The sequence below is a fragment of the Cololabis saira genome, chromosome 10 (genome assembly GCF_033807715.1).
Source record: "Cololabis saira isolate AMF1-May2022 chromosome 10, fColSai1.1, whole genome shotgun sequence".
Classification (NCBI taxonomy): domain Eukaryota; kingdom Metazoa; phylum Chordata; class Actinopteri; order Beloniformes; family Belonidae; genus Cololabis; species Cololabis saira.
In genome coordinates this window covers 14,570,712-14,594,482 of record NC_084596.1, presented here as the reverse complement: position 1 = coordinate 14,594,482, position 23,771 = coordinate 14,570,712, and the positions used below count along the sequence as shown (strand labels likewise).

Sequence of the window (23,771 nt, the reverse complement as noted above, 5' to 3'; positions counted from 1 at the left end):
TATATGTGTGTGTATCTATCTATCTATATAGATATATGTGTGTATGTGTGTATATATATATATATATATATATATATGAAAAATCGAAATTAAAAAAGACTCATTATTTTCATAATCTCTTACTATACTTGCATATTTTTTTTAAATGTTTCAAATTATTTCAAATAAAAAAAAAGTATATATATTTATAAAATGTGTATGTATCTTTAATATATATATATGAAATCGAAATTAAAGACTCATTTTTGTGTTCATAATCTCTTACTATACATGCATTTTTTTTTTACATTTTTTTAAATGATTTTAAATTAAAAAAAGTATATATATTTATATAATTTGTATGTATCTTTTTAAATATATATATATATATGAAATCGAAATGAAAGACTTATTTTTGTGTTCATAATCTCTTACTATATGCATGTTTTTTTTAATTTGTATGTATGTCATTTTTTTTTTAATATATATGAAATCGAAAATTAAAAAAAAAAGACTCATGCAGCAGACCAAGCAGTAGTAACACAGTTAACTTTGTGTGGGTCATATTAGGACTTCATCCTTTATCACATGTTCTTCCTGCCAAGTATTTCAATTTACAAGTATAACGACTTTAATATAGTTTAATGTGATCAGCGGCTGAGCCACGAGGATCTTGCAGGCAGAGCTCTCGCGTGTTGAAGTATTTGCGCTCACATGCTCGCAGGAGTCGCACCGCAGTGGCTCAGTGGATCCACGGTTTCCACTTCACACCGACACCAAGTGCATCCCTTCGGCCAAAATGTCCAAGTTGGATCAGATCCTCATCCTCGACCCTCCCTCTGACCTCAAATTTAAAGGTGGGTGAACGTTAATGTCTTTTAAAGCGGCGCGGGGGGGAAACATCTGATCAACCCGATGCACTGAATTGATTTTCACGCCGACTCCGCGTCTCGCTGCTAGCAGGCTAACTAGCATTCACCGCCATTTTAAGTTAACCGGAGCGGGACGGGCCGCGGAAGCCTCGGACTCTAGTGACGCAGGCAGCCCGGGATTCGTGCACCATAGGCGGCCTGCCCGGTCCACGACTAAGCCGGCTAACAGCACGTAGCAATCTTTTTAAAAAAACGACTCCAGGTTTAAACCAGTGACTTAAAATGAGTAAAAAGTCTACATATGAAGCAGGGGGATTCACCAGAGTTGTAAAATGTGCTGTTATGCAGTGTTTTAATGTGTAAATGACAGTGCTGAGTGAGTGAGATGGAGATGTCAATTTCCCCCAGGGAACCTCCCAAAGGGATTAATAAAGTCCTAATAATCTGAATGTTCACGACAACAGTGTTTTTATCCTGAAACCTCACCACTGTTCACCAGTGGCAGGGGCTGTGGATCTAAATTAACTTTTTAGCTCCACATGGACACACCTGAGGCGGATAGTTCCCCACGTTAAGCCCCTGGACTGAGGGAAATGACTAAACTTGGTTTAAAAACTTGACAGTTTTAGCAGCTTGGCTCCAGTTTTGGCTCATTTTCAGGTGTATTAAAGTGTCCTGGAAAGTGCCATCCCTATCAAACATAGCCACGATAAACCAGAGCTCTCCACTCATTTGGTTTCTCTTTGCTGGCAGTGATAAGATTCACTGATGTGTCACTTAATAGTTGGCTGCTGACACGCTGATTATCCTGCTAATAAGGCAAGTTTATTTGTACAGCACAATTCTACACAAGGTAATTCAAAGTGCTATATCAACATTACCAGTGGCAATACGCAATTAAATGGTAAATAACATAAAATGATAAGAAAAGAGGTAAAATAAGAAGCACAAGTTGTTAAAAAGTAAGGGCAGTAGTCTATCACTTTTGTGAAATAAGTAACTAATTATGGCTGACTAAAAATGTGTGACGTTCACAGTTTTATGTCCTTCAATTCACAATTAAAGTAAATACATCTTAAAAATCAAATGTATTCAATTAAATACAGCTGTATTCAATACAGATTATTCAGTTATTATTTCAGATCACTGAATAATCCAGTTTGATATGGTCTAATTCATTATAAGATGATAAAAGAGGTAAAATAATAAAAAGCACAAGTTGTTAAAAAGTAAGGGCAGTAGAGTACAGGGGGTAAGTATTTAATTTAGGAGTACACTTCAGTAAACGGTAATGTTTTTATCCTGATTTAAAGGAGCTGACAGTTGGAGCAGACCTCAGGTCTACAGGAAGTTTGTTCCACCGGTGAGGAGCAGAATAACTGAACGCTGCCTCACCTTGCTTGGTTCTTGTTCTTGGGAACCACAACAAACCAGATCCAGATGAACCTCAGGGGTCTGGGAGCTTCATAGGGAACTAACAGATCCAGCATGTATTTTGGTCCAAGACCAGTCAGTGCTTTGTAGACCAGCAGTAAGATTTTAAATTTTAGGATTTTAAACTCCAGTCTAGCGATTTCATGACCGGTGCAGCTTTGAGAGCATTGGCCTTCATCATTTGATAGACAATACACACAAAAAAAGAGCTTAAATTAGCAGCATTGCTGTGGTTCAAGTTGTTGTCCTTGTGAGGAAGTGAGTAGAGTAAAGGTAAAACTGCGGTTTGTTGGTTTCAGTGCTGTAAATTCACAACTCCTGGTGCTGATAAACTCTCCTAACCACAGCAAATCATTTGTACGGTTGTCATTCACTCTGGTATTTTCTAGTGTTTGTCTCAGTCACGAAATAGGCAATGCTGCAGGCATTTAAAAAGTGACAGCCCCCCCCCTTTCTTGTCATTGCCAGGGTTGAGTAATCATAGTCTATCATGAAATTTAAATTGGCAAAGATGTCATGCACATAAGAGCAAGTAAGGATTGATTATCTTCATGTTTTTGGTTCAATTTACCCCATAACTAGTATATTGTCACTTTTCTTCCCTTTTTATATATAACAAAGAACCTAATCAAAAGTTATTGAGCTATACCTTCTCCATTTGTCTGCATTTACCTGTAGTTCAGGAATTTAGAGGAAGTAATATGTTGTTTTTTTTTTTTGGGAAAAAGTCTCAATTAATTGTTTTAGTGGGTTTGTACACAGCTCTGCAGTCATGTAGGATGAGGAGAGAGGCCAAGCTAGGATGAACGGTACCCAAATTCATAACAGACCACTGCCCGATTAGTGTTTAATTATGAGGAAATATAATAAAAGAAGAGTTGATGGGTCAGTAGTGATATCACACTATAACAAAGTAATGCTGGGCTTGACAATTTCTGATGTTTGAAAGAGATGATGATGAAAGACACGATATTGAATTGGAAGAGAAGTAGTTTCCATTTTTGTTGAGCAGCACCTGTCACTGACCCGTCAGCCTTGATGCCAACGCGTCCCAGCCACCTGTAATCAACCACTGCCTGCTTTCACTCTCCAGAGAGGTTTAAAAAGAAATCATCCAGATTAGAAATGTTTATTTTTCTAAGATTCAAATTTGATTAGCAAAGTAGAAAAATGAAATGTTCCTTTTTCTTTTTTTCTTGATTCCAGTTTGGCAAAGTTTACAGCTGCGAGTGTTTCCCCAGCCATTGCTTTTTAATGTTGTTAAGATGGCACAGAGAAGGGATTTAGTTGGTGCTTAAATTAGATGCTGTTTACAAAATGAGTATTTTTAAGAATATTTGTTGTTTTAGAGGATTTTTGAGTTGGCTTTCAGAGTCAGTAACTGGAGTAGATGAATAAGAAATTGGCAGGGAAATGTGACGAGTCCTGTTTTCAGTGAAGCCAGTTGTGGACTTTGGATTATGTTTTTGGTAGTCAAATATTTTGGGAGCACCGCAAATGTCTTGACTCACATCATCTGCTGTCACTATTGGTTGAAAGAAGTAAAAGTATAACCTATACAAAGTTTTACCAAACTTTCTGAAAATTCTTTACGAGCAGACAATAACATCAGGACATGTTGACTTTATTATAAAGTGAGGAGGAGAGTTTTATTTATAAATTATTATGAATCCCTATGTTTGTCTGAAGAAAGCTGTGGTATCACTTGTGTTTGAATTAATATTCAGTACTGTATTTCTTACTAAAGTGCATATGGGATGTAAAGAATGATTTGATCTTTAACTTCCTGCTATATACAAAAACATGCATGTTGTTTTCCCTTGCAAACACCAAATGGGCGTATTTTTTTTATCACCAAAGGCAGCCGCTGTAAAGAACTTAGCTACATGCCTGCAAACTCGTGTTGCTTTCACATGATTCATATATCAAACAGCTGCTTCGCCATAACATGTTTTTGGTAGACTGCAACAAGGGCGTGAGTCTTTCGGCCAATCACAGGCAAGATAAGGACATCACTTTGTTTCTATTACATGGTGATGTTAAGGCAGTTTTTAATGCTAACTTAAAGTTACTTAAACTGGACTTCAATGGACGGCAGCATTAGCTTTGAGGTAAGTCTCTAACGATATAATATGCTCTCTAACTTGACTTTAAGGAGCCAAATTATAGGTTGCTAAACAGTTTAGCATTCTCTTGCTTGTGAATGTGGCGCTCCACCAAAGATAGATTATTGTGAAGATGCTCTCCGATACACGATTGATTAAAACTGTGAATGTTGCTGAAAAGCAACACATGTTTGTAGGGCTGTAGGTGTAACTTGAAGGGAAATAAAAAGGTAAACTTTATTCAAAAATATGTACAAATTGGTGTTTGATACCAATCAGGGCGTGTACAATGAAAGATAAGATCTACAACAAACACAAAGAAGAAATAAAATGACAAATAGCTTTATTGCCGTCCTTCACTTGCAAAAGTAGATGAGTTGTTATCTAAGGCAATTGTGTTAATGTAGTGGACGTCCCTGATTCTGTCCCAGGACACTTTCATGTTCAGGTTATGAAGAGAATATTGAATTGTCCCCGACCACCTTCAAATACTTCCTGTCCTGAAATGTGTTCACGCCCAATGTCAGTGTTGGCCACTTCATCACAAGGTCTGAATGGAGTCTGCCCTCCTAATCCCTCGATTCTGGATTGAACATCCCCATGTTGGATGCCATCAAGTCTCAGGATACATAATCCTATCTTAAGTAAGCATCGCACACGCTTATGTTTATTGTTAGAGGAGCGTCTTGCCAGGAAAGTGGGTAGACTGTGTAAGAACAGGACAGATTTATTGCTGGTTCAAGCGGGCTTCCGCCTGGAAGATTCCTGACAAGGTCCACCTTCGTCCAAGCCCTGTCTGAGGAGCTGTGGGAATGCCAGCAAATTTAATGGCAAGACTTTCTGTTTTAAATGTTTTTTTCAGTGGTGACATCAGAAATGACCACTGCATTTAGCTGACAGACTGTTAGCACAGCCTGCCTGCTTCATAGCTCGACCCTACCAGACCAATCTACAGCTACAGTTCCGATATCGGAAATACTTGCCAATGCTGCTGAAAATAAGGGTATCCGTCCGTTTAAAAAAAAAAAAAAAAAAAAAAATTGTAAAATAAATAAAAAAAATCATCAGTGCTGAATATCTCATTACCAAATCCCAGGTATCTAAATCCATATCAAATGGAAATAGTACTTAAACATTTCTACATAGCAGTATGCATGTTATATTAAGTACATCTGAATGAAGTTAGACTTGTTTTCATTTAAGTTTAAATGTACTGTACCTGATTAAATTTGGTTTGTGCAACGGTGTTATGATGCTGTGATTGAATTCCTGCGTTACGTTGGAAAAACCAACAGTAGAGGCCTGTTTGGGTGCACTAGTGTGCTTAGTCAGCTTGTTTTTACTCCAACAAGCTTTCCAAAGGGGTCAGGAGTTGCATCAAAATGGATGAATGAATATTTGTTCCTCCGTTGAGCCTTAAATTGATCTGGACAATTAGCCAGATGGCACAAACATGGCCCATCATAATCTGATCACTGACCTCCATATTTTACCCGATTTAAGAAATTCTGCTCTAATTTAACTTGTTCTGATTACTGATCAGTCACAGGGCTTACATTTTCTCTCATCAGATTAAGCTTTCAGTCTGTGTATACTGGTGTATTACAGTCTGTGTAATGGATGAAAGTCTAAATTGGGCTGGTATGACTGTGTTGAAGTTTATAACGGCGAGTTAGAAGTATTCGGTTCTCGTATTGTTTTTAACTACAACTTTAAGAAATCTGGAAGAAAATTTAAAGAAGATGTTATAGGGCTGACCTCAAATCAATATCAAGATAAATTGGGCAGATTTACCTCGATAACGCTAAATGTACGATAACCCTTAGCTGGCAACAAAAATGTCTATTTTCAGATTGGCTGATTGGTCCGTAACTCCAGACAGCTGCTCTGAGTTGAGAGCTCAGCGCAAAGTAGTGTACCGTGACTCGTTTGTAAGATGGGCTGTTGGATTTACTGTGCGGTAAAGTTAATTTCTCAGAATGAGAAAGGCCGTGTGTGGCGTGGACTTGTTGAAATACGCAAGTCTCACACTAGACAGCCCTGTTATGTCAGCCATTTTCTTGGATTTCCCTTCTTCAGACTGGATGGGTGGAGTCGCATAATTAAACTCACGCTGTACACCGTCTTAAGGGGGAATGAAACTAGCCTATCAGCACAAAGAAAACGACAAAAAGACGTTTATTTTCTTTTTTTTAATCAAAACACCGAATTTACAGACATGGGAAAATTGACGTCGGTCATCGCAGTGAATGTCGGTAATGGTACATTTTCGGGTTATTGCCCAGGCCGACCATGTTATATTTAGAAAATGTCAATCAGCTGCAAATTTAGATTTTTCTGCATCTGATGATGTATTTACCCGTGTATACGTTTAAGAGCCTTTATTAATTAATTAAAGTTTTCTTCAGGAAATGTGAGTCAGAAATCTGATAACTCCTTTTGTATGAACCAGTTCTCAGGTATTGGCAGAAACTAATCTAACGTTGTTAATAAAAAAAAGAGAAACCAGTTTTCAGAGGTATACAGAGCCCCAGAGCTGATTCCTGCTCTTTCGTTAAGCAGCAATACGAGGAGGAGAGGGATCTTTTACTGTCACAGAGACAGAGCTAAATCAGTCCTCATGTGTGAGACCTGGTCTGCTTTGGAGCCTCTGTTGGGACTCCTCCAGCTAGCTAGCTAGAGGGAGAGCCCTCCTTTCCTTGGCTGGTATTTTTAGACCAGGACAGGCCTGGGGGGGGGGGACCCTAACTCGGCATACATGCAACAAGATGAGAGAGATGGAGCTCACACTGTTGGAGCAAAGGTAGCATCTCAGAGTTAGGAAGCTATGTGGGTGTGCAGCTGATGTGCAGATCTCTTCTCTACTGTTTTATTTGCTTCAGTGCTGGTTGACGTTATGCTGAGAATATATATTTATACCGTATATAATATTTAAAACAGAGTTTAGAAATGTATGTAGTCAGTAGGAATGGGCGATATTTTACCGTTCAAGATAAACCGACAAAAAAATTCCCCACGGTAAGAATTTGTCATCGGAAGGAAGGAAGGAAGGAAGGAAGGAAGGAAGGAAGGAAGGAAGGAAGGAAGGAAGGAAGGAAGGAAGGAAGGAAGGAAGGAAGGAAGGAAGGAAGGAAGGAAGGAAGGAAGGAAGGAAGGAAGGAAGGAAGGAAGGAAGGAAGGAAGGAAGGAAGGAAGGAAGGAAGGAAGGAAGGAAGGAAGGAAGGAAGGAAGGAAGGAAGGAAGGAAGGAAGGAAGGAAGGAAGGAAGGAAGGAAGGAAGGAAGGAAGGAAGGAAGGAAGGAAGGAAGGAAGGAAGGAAGGAAGGAAGGAAGGAAGGAAGGAAGGAAGGAAGGAAGGAAGGAAGGAAGGAAGGAAGGAAGGAAGGAAGGAAGGATCTCCAAAATATGAAAGAAAGAAAGGAAGGAAGGAAGGATCTCCAAAATATGAAAGAAAGAAAGGAAGGAAGGAAGGATCTCCAAAATATGAAAGAAAGGAAGGAAGGAAGGAAGGAAGGATCTCCAAAATATGAAAGAAAGAAAGGAAGGAAGGAAGGAAGGATCTCCAAAATATGAAAGAAAGAAAGGAAGGAAGGAAGGAAGGATCTCCAAAATATGAAAGAAAGAAAGGAAGGAAGGAAGGATCGATCTCCAAAATATGAAAGAAAGAAAGGAAGGATCTCCAAAATATGAAAGAAAGAAAGGAAGGATCTCCTAAAATATGAAAGAAAGAAAGGAAGGATCTCCTAAAATATGAAAGAAAGAAAGGAAGGATCTCCTAAAATATGAAAGAAAGAAAGGAAGGATCTCCTAAAATATGAAAGAAAGAAAGGAGCCTGAAAGGGAGAAAGAAAGAAAGGAGCCTGAAAGGGAGAAAGAAAGAAGAAATGAGCCTGAAAGGGAGAAAGAAAGAAGAAATGAGCCTGAAAGAAAGAAAGAAGAAAAGAAATGAGCCTGGAAGAAAGAAAGAAAGAAACAAAGAAAGAAAGAAATATGACACTTTTTGTATTGGTATTTTTTTTATCGTTATTGGGATAAATGCCAGAAATTATCGTGATACATTTTTTTGACCATACCGCCCATCCCTAGTAGTCAGGTCGATTTTTGACTGTGATTACCTTACGTCTTTATGTGCCAGATAACATTTACATACCTTAATTTCTCAGTAAGTGGAAATATCTATCTGTTCTTAAGTAACTGAGATGAAACAGTTTGTTTGCGGTTTATAGTTGAGTTGGTCCTCTGTGTGCTGATTTACGAGGCATGAAGGTCCATGCAGAGATTAATAGCAGCGATTAATGGGGGTGAAATTATAATAAAGACTGTGAAATGAAATTTATGGTTATCTTAACAGGTTCACAAAAATGGCTTAACGGAGAGTATCACTTAGTTTTTCCGCCACTTTCTTCATTGCAGCAGGAAACAAAAGGCTAACATGTTGAAAAGACAGACTGTTTAGAGAAACATCAGGTTGTACATCTTGTCTGCAATGAGGTTTTTCAAGTTTGTAGGAATGCCTTTGTGCCACACCTGTGTTGATAGCTGTGGCGTCATCATCCCCACCAGTGTAGCTGTAGCTGGGTTGGTCGGCAGGTAATCTTATCTCTCTGGGTAATCGTCAAGAATGACTCTGAACGTCTGTATTCCAGCCAGGCTGTTGTACCCAAAGATGAGAGTAAAAGATTGACATTACATTGTTTCATTCATTTTCACAAAATGTAAAACTTGTGAAATGGTGACAGATTCATAGTATGGCTATTCGGCCCAGTTCTTTTCCTCCTCAGTGAAAATTTCATAATAAGGGAATTTTTGTGAAGTGAGTTTGCATCGCTGGTTTGGCTAAGATTCAGAGGCTTTGGACCTTGAAAATGCATGAAATCGATGTCACGGATGAAGTGGTTGCAGTGTAATGATGTTTTAGTCCACAATGAAAATGTGTCAAACCTCTGCAGTTATTTTGATTTGTTCAAAACAGCTAGATATGTTATTTTTAATCTCATTAAATTTACGTTGTTCCAGAAATACTTTCAAATTCGTCTGAAAATGAGGGTATCGGGATCTGCGAGTATTTATATCCTACCTAGCCATTGCCTTAATAAGAATGTATTCTTAGCAATTCTTGCCTGGTAAAATAAAGGTTTACTACATATCCACACATCAGCTTATAAGACTTTTAATTTTTTTTAAACAGACCTCCCCAATTCTTCTTAGTTGCTCTAAATGCCAGCGCAGGAAGTTATGCAGCGTTGCTATACAACTTCTGTTTGGAGGTGCTATCTTGGACATGCGACTGTGAAGGAGCACCTCTGCACCCCCAGATGTTGAAGTGTTTGAAGTAACTTTCCATCCATGCCATCCCCCTCTGGTACCTGCTGATGCTGCATGATCATCATCATCTCTGGAGATTTCTAATGCAACTACAATCCAAACATTTCTGACGTGGTGTTGATTAGTGATGCACCAAATGTTCGGTAACCCAAATTGTTTGACCGAAAATAGCAAAAAAACACTTTCAATGTTTGGTGGAATAAGTGGGGAAAAAAACGTACAATTAATAACAGCGTTTTTAGATGACACAATCAAACAGCAAACAGCGTGGAGTGAGGGGCGTGCGGTGTTAATGCAGCAAACATGTCAGATCATTACTTGGATGTGGGGAAAACACGAGGACACGAGAAATGATCCAGGCTGAGTTGGATTTGGGAAAGCTGCTTAGTGATGGAGACGGTCGCGGGACGCACAGCGCAGAGAAAAGGGCCCGTACTACCGATGCGGTGTGTGAAACCTCACTGTCTATGTTTGACGAGATCCTCCAAGAAAATAACTCAGATTTTTACAATTATTATACGAAGCTTCAAATTGCGGAGATCAGCCCCGCCCCACCGCGACCCGATTAATTGGATTTGAACGGGAGAAAATGAAAAAGGATGAGAAAAAAATACAATAAGTCCAGTAAGACAAATTGTGACTGGCAGGTATTTCATTGCACATTTATTTGATTTATGCAATGGTGAAAAAATTGGCAAAATAAATGAAAAACTGCGAAGAACCATTGTTTGGTATTATTCAGTATTTGGCCAAGTGTTTATTTTTTTCGGTTTCGGCCACAGATTTTAATTTCGGTGCATCACTAGTGTTGATCTTATGTTTGTTCTCTCAGATGTAAGTCGTTTTGGACAAAAGCGTCTACTAAATCGTAGTAGCAGTAGTAGCAGTAGTAGTAGTAGTAGTAGGTGGGGGATGGACACGCGAGTTGTTGGATTGAGTTAGCTATGGACCTTTAACTTTATGAAGGCCACATGGCTGTTTTCAGCTTCAATGCTCATTATGCAAGGCTGCGGTTTCCAAAGGTGGCACGAATGTTGCTAAAGGTAACGCGAGCAATAGATTTCACCAAGTGAAAGAGCACAAAGACTTTATGAAATTAAAGTAGAAGATGGAGGAACCGCAACGGCAAACTCTTGACTTTGATTTTCCGAAACGAGAGACATTCCTCAAAAGAAGAACCAGCAATAATGATCAAAATAGTCATTATCTCTGTTGGTTATTGAAAATGTTGGATTTTGCTGCTTAATTTAACATTATGTATACATACATACGTTATACATGTATAAATGAAGGAAGTCCTGCTGTTTCAGAGAGATGCGAGTGATGCTGATGGGACAATTATCCGACAGTCATCCAGGGTTATTATTAAAGGCAATAATTCAAAAAGTAAATTCATGTTATTGGTTTTAAATCCCAGGTAGCAGAATTGGTATCTGAAAGAAAAACATAGTATTGCAACATCTTTAGCAAAAAGCGTCATGATTGTTTTATTAGTAAAGTCGTTTAGTGTATTTTAGTCTTTTTAACAGAATTTTTTTTTGAATCATATAAAGCTGAAGTTGCAAGTTCTCACCAGAATGGGAGGGTGTCTTGATTTAAAATCAGGAGGTTGATAACACTCATTACATGAGTTGTTTTAACATTAAAAAAAATAAATCCTTGCCCACTTTTCCGGGGGTTTGGCAGGTAAAATCGGACATCATTCATAGCACTGATGCCATGTGTTCAGATAAGCACCCGTCATGAGACACGCTTGTTTTCCAGGCTCCCAGGCTAATTGCTCTGATTGAGTTTGGGGTACCTCTGACTTGGCGTCCAGATGCATTTTCAACATGACATGCATCATCAAAGCCGAGTGGTGCTGACCATGGTTAAGGGCCTAATTTGAAGCTAGCTCAGTCACAAGATAGAGAGCTATCATATTACTATTGATCCCCTGATATATATGACCTGACAGGGCCTTCATTTCCAATGTCCTCATGGGACATGTATAAAAAATTATCCGTCTGGAAGAAAATGTGATTGATTCAGGTGATGTGGCCAGTTGCATCACGAGGCAGGAACAGGGAGTCGGGCTGGTGATGGAATAACAGGTATTTGGGAATATCTCAGCGATCCTAAAACATCCTCCATCACTGGGTGTCGTAGTAAATAAAATAACAAAACAATATATTTTCATTGACTATAATTCTTGGTCCTAAAAAACTTTTTTGAATATTACTTTTATTGGGGAGGATTTTTATTTTGAAATCTTTGACTATTCGCTCTCCTTTTTTTTTTTTTTGGTAGCCAGTTCATTCACCGGAAACATGTATGTCCTTTGCAATCATATATGATGCTATATTATTTTGATTTTAAGGGTATTATGTGAAATGTAAAACTTGATAAATCTCATGGATTTGACTTTTCTCTTTCCTCTAGGTCCTTTCACAGATGTAGTCACCACTAGCCTCAAACTGAAAAACCCGTCTGACAGAAGAGTGTGTTTCAAAGTGAAGACGACAGCGCCACGCAGGTACTGTGTACGGCCAAACAGTGGCGTCATCGAAGCCGGAGCAACTGTCAGCATCTCTGGTAAGGGTTATTCTATCAACTTTAAATTAAAATCTTACTTTAGCACTTAAAGCGACACTACGTAACTTTTCCACCTTAATATCATATATCAGAGTCATTGTGATGGTACATCAACTTCCAACAGGTTTAATGACACCTCTGTCATGGTCTGAGGGGTCTGTATCGCCTTCACTGGCACTATGTAACTTTTAGGTGCATGGTAGGAACCCTTCCACACTAAAAAACTACAAATCGTTACGACTTTGACTGCTTTACGGCATACGTCACTTCCCCCTCCTTCCCGATTCGCAGTCGAGACGAAAATGGGCGGGGCGTGGAGCGCAGAGCTCCGCAGAAGCTGGTTACCAGTTGCTGCTGCAGCAGCTCCACACACAACAGACGTGGGGAAAAGACCCTAATGGTTTAACTTTTCAACGGTTTCCTGCTCGGAGGCAGAACCACGGAGGCCAAGTATCTGATATAACAAAGTAAAAGAGGGAAAGAGCCGTCGGCTCGCTTTGGATCGCGGCTGTAACGACCAAACACACAGTAAAGCATGATTTATGGTTCTGCGTTAAATCGACGCAGACCCACGGCGTAGGGTACGTGGCGACGCGCAACGTACGGTGCGTGTCGCCGCGTACCCTACGCCGTAGGCTCTGCGTCGATTTAACGCAGAACCATAAATCAACCTTAAACCACAAACACTCACACAGACGGGCGTCGGATCAAAACTCGGGTTTTATTCCCCACTTCGCCAGCTAAACGCAGTTGCTGGCCAGCTCTCTGCGGAGCAATTAACCCCAATCTTCAGATAAAACTAGTTTGTTGAGGAAAAAATATTAACTCTATTTGTAGCTGCAGAGGAAAAAAATAATCTCACGAGGAGAACAAAAATATTGCTCACGCCTCGGAGCCTCTTCAACATAATATAGCAGTCAAAAAAAAAGAAAAGAGAAGTAAGAGGGATACAAAACATGTACTGTATGTTGTACTATTATACACATTTATTGAAACACATGGCTCTTCAGGGATTCAGGGATCTCTTAGGGATTTCATATGGATCCAGACCGTTAATAATCATTATTTTCTCCATATACTGCTCCCTGGCTTCCTTGTTTAAGGTATCCCGGTAAATTCCAGTTCCTTTCCAGCAGTTTAACATCTTTTTTTGCGTTCCTTCTGTTCACTTGGTGAAACGGAAAAGCGTCCTGTCTTCTCTCATCAAAACAAATGCACGCGACGGGACAGGAGTTTTCCGGCAGTACGCGCTGGTGCTCATGGGAAACGTAGTGTTCTTTCTGGTAAAGCACTACCGATTTTGTCCACAAGATGCCGACAAACTCAGAAAAGCTGAAAGTTACGTTGTGCTGCTTTAAAATTGAGAGGTAAACTATAACTGCAGATAAAAAGTCAGTGACTTTTATGAATCTTATTTTGATCATCCGCATTTTGTTTGTTAACATACATGAAATTCCTGCATTTCAGGAATGCGTCAGATCAAAATGAAAAAAAAAAGGAATGGAAAGTGGAATTTAGCGATATTACGTGGGATAAGGTTTAGAAATGAATATTTGAACAAGTGGATGTAACGATGATTTGTTACGAAAGATCTATCAACGAGGAGCAAAGGTGGAGAGAGAATCTTAGGTTTGTCGACAAATGTGAGAAAATAATCAAACTGTTAAAAAACAAAGTTCCTCAAAGAAATATGTGACGGGTTTTGCACATTTCTCCCTTATCAGGACATATTATCTAATCCATGTAAGGAATCTGGAGGGATTCAGTGTATGAAGGAATGAGGTCCAGCCAGACTCGCTGACATCAGCAGCAACAGTCTGTGATAGTTACGGTTATCAGTCTCCTTGGCAACAACAATTAACACTTCTCTGATGGCACCTCTTATGCAGAAAAGTACATTGAGATTTTAGAGAAACATTTATGGCCTTCATTCATTTCGAGGGACATCTAGGCATTTCTCAAAACCATGTCCTGCAGACGAAGAAGAAACGGGTTCAGATAATAGAGTGGTAAACATATGGTACAGACCAAAAGTTTGGACACACCTTCTCATTCAAACAAATGGGGGAAGTGTGTCCAAACTTTTGTTCTATACTGTATATGAAGATTTTTAAAACCTCTTCTTAATTAAAAAATTGATAATGCAACTCAAACTGGTACAAACTTTCTCGTCCCAACCTTTTTTGAAATATGTTGCAGGCCAGTTGTTTAAGTAGATGTTGACCTCAGAAAATTACCTACACAGCGGGTGTAGAGTCGTTAAACTTTCATAAACAGTGGTAATCACTTGATTAAATTATGTACTGTCTGGCTGAAAAAAGTAATTCAGGCTTAAGTAATCAAATGTTTTCTTTTTAAACGGATGCATGGAGGGCTGAAGTCAACTGAAGTCCAACCAGGCAGTGAATAATTGGATACTTAGGATACTTAGCATTGCTAGATATTGATTTATGTAAGAGCTAAGATGACATGCTGGGATGCTGGGTAATGATGGTTCCTATTAGGGCTGAGCAATATATCGAATATACTGGATGTATCGCGGCTTCTACTCTGTGCGATGTACAAAATTACTATATCGTGAATATTCGAGTATACATGGTCATGCATTTGCTTTTAGCCGCGGGCATTAAATTGCAGGCTTTTCTCACTCTTTCTCGTCTCGTCTCTCCTTCTCAGAGACATAAAACAAGCGCACCTACTTACATACGTCAGTCACGTGCGTTTGACTAAGTTGTGATTTCCCCCTTTTTGCATGAAAATTTAAAATTAGCATATATTAATGCAGTATGAACAAGAATGCTTTAATGTAGACATATATAATCATTATACTGGTGTGATTGTATGCATCAAAGTGTTAATTCAAGGCTAAGTCAAAATATCGAGATATATATGGTGTATCGTGACATGGCCTAAAAATATCTAGATATTAATAAAAGGACATATCGCCCAGCCCTAGTTCCTATCGTAACATCCTAACATCCATGTTCTGACCCAAATGTAAAAAAAATAGATTTAAAAAAAAAAATGAGACCACGAACAACTTCTGTTCGAACAGCTAGGTGGTTTTAATGCTCAAACTAAAGTACAAAGATGCAAAACATACAATTTTACAGATTTTTTACAGGCTTCAAACTCATAAAGGAAAGTCTTGGGGCTGTAAACACGTTAAGCCTGAAGGACATTCAGTACCTCAGCTGGTTTTAAAAAAAAAAAAAAAAAAAAAAAAAAAACAAAAGGATTGTCCTGAACTGGCCAAACATGCAGTCTCAGGATATTTGCCCACCAGGCAGCATGTAATTGTTGGAGACGCCTCTCGGCAGCCTTGTAACAATAAAACAAAAGCTCACAACTGGCTGACACGAACTGACGGGAGTTATGCAAGTTCAAGGTGATCCTTAGGTTGCTTTTGTCACTGTGCTCCTGCAAAGGGCAGCCATGCCATTGTCCCGACAGAAATGTTGGATTTGAGGTGGAACGAAAATATTGGATATAAATCATCTACCTGTGTATTTTCACAGAATACTGGAGAAAGTGTTTGTCCAGTATACGAGGTATAAAATCAGACAATAGTGTTTATACTGGATCAAACAAAACCTGCTTTTCTGGCATTGAAGTGTGGCCAGGAAAGCCCAGCGAGCTCAGACGATCGACTTTCATCTCTGCCTGTCCTGCTGCTGGCAGGATGCTGCTCGCTGCTCCCGCGAACAAAGATGGTCATTTTACATGTAAATACATCTGAAATCAAAGCACAGTTGCGTGTGTGTGTGTGTGCGCGTGTGTGTGTGTGTATAATCAATGCTGTTGTTATTTCAGTCGGTCACACTTGTACTATCTGAGGTGGAGAATAAAGTGAATAAGAACTTCTAGGAATTGTTGTAATGAAATCTCAGATAACTGAAAACGGTGAGGTCTATGCTGAGCGTCGCCAATCTCCCCACCCACTCCTGTAAAAGCAATCCTTCAAATGGGTTATATTGAGTTTTGGAGTGGTCAACGAAACCTATTTAAGTTAAAAAAACAAACAAAAAAAACAACCTTCTTTGAGGCTTTTAAAAATGGTATGGAGTAAGTGATATCTATTTGGAAAATTGGATTTGGAAAGTAAATGACTTAAATTCCTTTAAATTGATTGGAATTGGATAGAAGATGGCATAATAAACCAACTTAGAGAAATTAACTCGATAGTCACCGTCACAAAACATGGGGAAAAAGATTCTCGATTTAATGAACTCACACCGGCGAATACATGAACGAGTTTGAACATACAGGACTGTCGCAGAAAATTAGAATATTGTGATAAAGTTCTTTTTTTCTGTAATGCAATTTGAAAAAAACAAAAATGTCATACATTCTGAATTCATTACAAATCAACTGAAATATTGCAAGCCTTTTATTATTTTAATATTGCTGATCATGGCTTACAGTTTAAGAAAACTCAAATATCCTATCTCAAAAAATGAGAATATTCTGGGAATCTTAATCTTAAACTGTAAGCCATGATCAGCAATATTAAAATAATAAAAGGCTTGCAATATTTCAGTCTATTTGTAATGAATCCAGAATGTATGACATTTTTGTTTTTTAATTGCATTACAGAAAATAAAGAACTTTATCACAATATTCAAATTTTCTGAGACAGTCCTGTAATTCCTCCTTATTTTCTAATCACGTTCCAATTTCTGCAATTTCAAGGGCAACTCAAAATTACGTCCTAAGTTTTGAGCATCAGTTCTCCTACCTTTGTATGTCTGCAATCTCTCCCCGCAGTCTCTCAATCTCTTCTTTCTCAGTCGCAATCTGTCGTCGCAATATTGCTGATTATGGCTTACAGTTTAAGATTAAGATTCCCAGAATATTCTCATTTTTTGAGATAGGATATTTGAGTTTTCTTAAGCTGTAAGCCATGATCAGAAATATTAAAATAATAAAAGGCTTGCAATATTTCAGTTGATTTGTAATGAATCCCGAATGTATGACGTTTTTGTTTTTGTAATTGCATTACAGAAAATCACAATATTCTAATTTTCCGAGACAGTCCTGTAGCTGCCGTTTTTGATATGCGGCACTGGTTTTTATATTTTTAGATGTCTAGACTTTAGTCAGTAAATAAGAATCGGTGGAGTTGTCAGTCACAAGAAGTAGTGGTGTTGCAGCAGCTGGTCCAGGGAGACCAGGTCGTAGTCGCAGAGAGAGACGCAGAGATGGACACGTGGACGATCTGAACACACAGTCGCACCGCGACTAGTTTTACTTGACAATCTGTACAAGCAGCTTGCTAAGTGTCATGAAAAGTTGTGCAGGTGCACAAGTACTGCACCTTGTATTGCACTTACCTTGGTTGATTTGCATGAAAACTAATGATGTTTCTGATGAGCGTTCTGCGTTTTCTTCACAGTTATGCTACAACCCTTCGACTATGATCCCAATGAGAAAAGTAAACACAAATTCATGGTGCAGACGATTTTTGCCCCACCAAATGTTTCTGACATGGATGCATTGGTAAGTTATTTTCATTTGTTTTCATGAATAAGATGTGCCTTACAAGTTCCTGCCAAAAACGTTGCACTCTGGTCTTTAATGTCATAAACTATTTAGATGGTAACAGTATGATGTGCGGGATGAAATGATTTATTATCTCTTTTTGTGTTTATCATTAATTATCAAGCCTAATTTTTTTTCCCCTAAATTTAATTAAAAAGTTTACACATAAGGCGTAGTTTATAAAAGCTGTCCTCCACCCGTTAACTTAATAATTTCCATTACTAATCAAATTTAATACATTTTTGATTGTTTTCACAAAGAAATGAAGAACTGTTCATGAATTTGACACAGAAGTGACGCAGTAAAACCCTTTGAAGAAGAGGCAGTAGACCCTCCTGCCACTTCTATCTGTGCTTTATTGATTAGTCACCAGAGAAGTCGTTTAAAACGGCGTGCAAAACGGTGTGAATGGAGTAGGAACATCAGGGAACGGCTGTTGGTTTAGCTGAAAGACAAACTTGTTGATCCAAGGTGGTGTTAGCTTTTCTTTATTTTTCTCTCAATAATGGGCATTGAACTATCCTGTATGAATCATCGTGTAAAGTTTCCTCTTGAGTCAACACCGGCCAGAACAAACACATTATATGTTGATTTTCCCCCTTTTTATAAACTCTTTACGCCTCAATGACTTGATACAGACGAGGGTACATTTTGAAATGCTTGAAAACGTGTCAGTGAATGTTCATTATATTTGAAATTCCTACATCTACAGTCAGACCTTTTAACTCTCCTCTGGGGGGAATCCTCTTTCAAGGCAAGATCCTTCGGCCTTGATGGAGCTCAAAACATCAAACAAGCCAGGATGTGGTTCCCGTTCGTCCACCAGAGGACAGCAAAGGCTGCGATAGTTCATATTAGTGCTCATGAGCCTGCGTTTTGTGTGAGAGTCTCAAAATTAATTCAGCTGTGGTCAGACTGGTTTTAATAAGTAGTCAACCTCCCATTCAATCATAACCTGCGAGTATGTGAATATATTTTCTGAAAGCATGACAAAAACAGTTGAGCTGCAATAATGTGAAAATGGCACAAAAGAAAATATTTGAAATGTTTATAACTAGTTTTGTTCAAAGAAAGATTGGAGGGACATATTTCTCCTTGTAAAATGATGGATTCATGCTCCACAAGGAGACGAAGTCAGTGTTAGAATCTCTGGGTTTCTATTTATAAATCTGAATAGTATGTGACTGGATATCAAAATTCATAAGTTATTGAAATATAAGAGGTATGAATTTGATTAACCCCATTATGATTCTGTGTTTATACTTATAAGGAGTTATTTCTGTCTTTGACCCTCATAGCATCAGAGTAGAGAGCCTGACTCTAAACATTGACACGTCGCCAGTCCATCAGGGGCCACATACAGACTAACAACCACACGCACTGACTCCTATGAGCCGTTTAAACTCCTCAATCAGCCTGAATGTCCCCTGTCAGGAAGCCAAAGTACCCAGAGAAAACCCGCACAAGGTCCTGCCAGGACTCAAAAGAGTTTCTCCTGAAATCCCGGGGCTGACACACACCTACGAGAGTGTGTGTCGCTGTTTTTGTGTTCATAAATGAGATCAATATTACGACTGTTTTTGGAAAATGAAGCGGTGCATTTTTCATGTCCCTGAATTTCAAACGGTTGCAGCGTCGCTTCGCATGCGAAGCGGTGCGGCGCATGTGAGCGCATCGACGTATATGCATGCACGTGGACAGAGTCCAGCTGCTAGCAGTTTGACTTGATGAATAACATGCGCCTTTTTCATCTCCACCAGTGGAAAGATGCAAAACCCGATGATCTCATGGATTCCAAGCTGAGATGCGTCTTTGAGCTGCCTTTTGACAACGATAAAGCGGTAAGAGGCGCTTTCATGTATTCATAGCTTGTCTCTGGTTTCAAATGGTACAAAGTGGTGAAGCTCCGGTTAAAATGTGTTGTTGTGGGTGAAAATGCCAGGATCTGGGTTTTGTAAATGTTTTTTATTGTAGAGATTCACGAGCACGCCCACTGGTCCCAGAGGAGGAAGAGGCCGGGTCTGATTATTGTTCCTGTATCCAACGCCATCAGCGTAGCCTCAAACAACCACATTGTTTGATAAATGTTCCTCAAGGTGTGAATGGAAAAGCTACACTTTCTGCACCGCGTAAAAGTGTAGAAGTATATATGTCGATGCTGTCGTAGCGGTTTCCATAATGTAGAATTTACTTTGACTGGTAACTGTGAGCTTGTTTAAATGATGCCCGAAATTTCAATGATTTCAGGAAAAACACAATATTCTTGTGTTAAATAGGACGTGTCCTGCCCTTTTTTACAAGTTGATATTTTCTGAGGTCTTTTCTGACATGAATAACTTCCAAAAAGGTGATTTATAAACAGCCTTTAAGTATGTCTTTACAACTTTGTTACTTGAGCCACTCCACCATAATTTTCCACATGATGCACATCTTTTAAAAAAGAAAAGAAAAAGCTTTGTGCTGCCACAGTAAACATTTTCAAGTGAGAATATGTTGTTGCTTTTTAAAGCACCAACACGTTGTTAAAAGCAGCATGTGTGTGATGTGTGGTATAAGCTGTAAATAAACCTGTAAGGTAGAGGCGGCCTGTTTTAACAAATATACACAGGAACAATATCACCACTACTTTTGACTACTACGTGTGAAATGTGTCAAGGAAACTTTTTCTATTGGGTTTTATTTCAAAAGTACATAGTTATTGATATTTTAGATGTGTTGCATCTGAAAAATCCCCCCGATGTTTGAGCTACTGTAAAAGCAGCACACAGGATCACTTTGGTCTGATAAAGAAGCTCTCTGGGGCTGGTTGTGTTTACTTTTCAGGGTTTTAATACACCTGGATTATCATAAAAATGTACGTTTAAATTCTAAAGTCACTAATCTTGAGAGACAAAAGAAAGTTCCCGTTTGGGTGCCGTCATACTTTTTATTTTGTATTATTTGGTTAGTGTTTCTATTGAAACTGAATGCAGTGATGGTTTCGTATATGGGTCAATGACGTGACGCCTATATTTTCTGAAAAACAGATTTTTTTTTTCAATTCAAAACAGGTTTAAATGGATAAAAGAATACCAAATATATAAACTACCTGTCCCACATATGGACTCACTTGAATTTTACAAAAAATACTAGTTATTTGGGATTTTGTTGTTGTTTTAAGCATCAAAATGTGCCATGTGTCATGGTGCGACCGTCCGACCATGACTCTTGTTTTTGAAATCACTCTAAATGTTTTTAATCAATCTTCTGCCCTATATGGCATGATTTCCGAAATGTCTTGTAGCGTGTAAGATTGCAACACATTTATATTTCCATCATAATATACAAAGTTTGACTGATGATGTCCATTTTATGAAATATCATGTGGAGCGACCATTAAAAAAACAACCATTTTTGTATAATACTGAAAACTTGTCAAAAAGATGTCAAGATGTTAAGGAAATACATTTATTTTAATATGAATCATGGTTGCACCACATGACCTTTTTTAAGGCTAGTGCCAATTCATCTTGACAAAAAACTCTTTTTTTTATTAATTTATGTGTACACAACATTCTTAATGTTTGAACTACTGCAATAGATATTCTTTTTTTTATTATTTTAAAATTGACCTGTTGAAAATCCTTATTCGTCATTGACCCATATTCGTCATGTCGCCCGTCCCACAAAAGACACATCCCACATCAGATGTGTCTGATCTCGTTAATGGACAATCTCGATGCTGCGTCCTCACTTAGCTGGCACCGCGCCGCGCTGAGCTGAACCTCCAGTCATGTTCTCACCTCCTTCTGTCGGGCAGAATAACGTGGAGGCGACCAGAGCCGCCCCGGCCATGAACTCGGTGAAGGCCGAGCCCGCGGCGGCGGCCACGTCTGGGGTGGACGACACAGAGATGAAGAAGGTGCTGGACAAGTGCAAGAGGCTGCAATCTGAGATCAATAAACTCTCAGACGAAAACCGGCAATTAAAGGTCAGACTTCTCTCCATTTGTATTCCCAACATCGTTAAGTGGGATTTAATGAGCCGTTTTGTTTAAGGTAGCGGGATGATGAACATGTTTGGGCACCTTTGCCCCATTAATGCTCGTAGGGCTGGGGATCGATTCAAATGTCAAGATTCGATTCGATTCCGATATTGATTTGGGTTAGTGTTATTAAAACTGTTTTTGGAGCTGTTGCATGAATTATATGACTGTAGTTATGCAAAATATTACTACTAGTATTATATTGAGATTAAACAGCAAGTATTGGCAGCTAATGATGCTGTAAGGACCAATCAGCTCCCAGAACGCTGATATAAATAAATCGTTTTTATTTTTTCCCACATTCTGTTTTTATTTGTTCCATTTTCGGTCTATTTTGGTTTTTAATTTTTGAGCATTTGGTTTTTAGCATTTTTTGCAAATGTAACCACAACACAGTATATAAAGTAATAAAATATAGACAATTTATGCAATTATAACCCTTTAATGTTTTCAGACCTTTAAACATATTTAAAGGCAAAAGCATGGCACCAGTTATTCTCGTGTCCAACAAAAAATTCCTTTTTTGGGGATAAACAAAAAAATTACCAAAAGTTGTAATGTAATGATGGAAAAAAATAATACATAAATAAATAAAAGAAGAAAAAAAAAAGCAACCAAAAAATAAAAAAATCGATCTTTAGACATATTAATCGATTTTTAGGAATTAATATGAGAATCGATTTAGAATTGTGAAATCGATTTTTTTCAACACAGGCCTAAATGCTCGTGATTGTAATTTTGTTTTTTGTGTTTTAACAGGATGAGGGTATTAGAATGAGGAAAATGCCCCGCTCAGACCACATGACATCAAACTCAACTAACCTCCTCGGCCGAGACGCCGGCGCCGCCTTCCTGCCCTCCCTCCTCGTTGTCATAGCAGCACTCTTCATGGGATTTTTCTTAGGGAAGTTCATCGTGTAGACTGGGAGATGCATGTCGGCAGTATCCCCCAACTCCAGCTCCAGCGAAAACAAAAGAGAAAAGAGAAAAAAAAAAAAAAGCCTGGAAAAACCGAGAAGTCTTTCTGTTGACTTTGCCATATCATTGGTCGCGTGGCCTACAGTGAAACACACCTGTACAGCATCATTATGGGGCGTCGCCTTTGTACAGTCTCACACAGTTAGTGCGCACAGAGTTGAGTAAAGAACGGCAAGTTTTTGGAGTTTTTTTTTTTGTCTTTTCTTTTTGTTTGTTTGGATTTCACAAATGAGGCGGGACAACGACAGACGTACACGAACACGACAGATGCACAAATGGCGAACCGTCGGCAAGAAGCAGTTAAAAGTTCAGGGGTTTTTGTTTTTCCTTCCTTTCTCTCTGTTGTTTTAATAGGAAATGAATGGAACGTTAGGTGTCTTTTAAATGTTATTTTAAATTTTAAACAAAAGGACAGAACTTCCATTTAAAAAAGACCTTGCTGTCTGTTGCTGGATCGCCTCGGGAGTAAATTTGTTTGTAATTTCTTCTTCTTGTGTTGGGATGTTCAGGTCCAGCTGGGGATACAGGTGCCTCCTCCTTGTACATTTGTCCCTCTCCTCATGACACAAATGCAGACATTATTATTATTATTATTATTATTGTTATTATTATTAATCTTATATTACAACACATATATTTCTTCTGAGGAAAATATTGACTGAAATAAGGTTTCCATTCTTCAAATCCTGTCCCATGGTATTGATCAATGAAAAAATAAAAATGAAAAATGTGGTTTTCATAGCTGTCTTTTCCTGTGTCTCTTTTGACTGACGCGCTCTTAAACGTTCGTTAACCGACAAAATAACTGATTTCTGAGGTGTGGCCGGCTCAGTGTGTGGGTATGTTTGCCTGCGTTTGTTTTTCTTTTCTTCTCCGTTAATCAAGGACAGACTACAGTCTCGGAGGCAGCGTATAATTCCTGTCGATATTATCTCCCCTCG

General features: G+C 38.6%; 1 protein-coding gene across 1 annotated transcript; it reads left to right on the top strand.

Moving 5' to 3' along the window:
* Positions 1-546: 546 nt before the first annotated feature.
* On the top strand, positions 547-23,569 carry vapal (VAMP (vesicle-associated membrane protein)-associated protein A, like). Its single transcript, XM_061731022.1, has 6 exons — positions 547-836; positions 12,135-12,287; positions 17,683-17,786; positions 19,589-19,669; positions 21,628-21,798; positions 22,612-23,569. Exons 1-6 carry the CDS (start codon positions 779-781, stop codon positions 22,771-22,773), a joined length of 729 nt encoding a protein of 242 aa, XP_061587006.1. The 5' UTR covers positions 547-778; the 3' UTR covers positions 22,774-23,569.
* Positions 23,570-23,771: the final 202 nt, after the last annotated feature.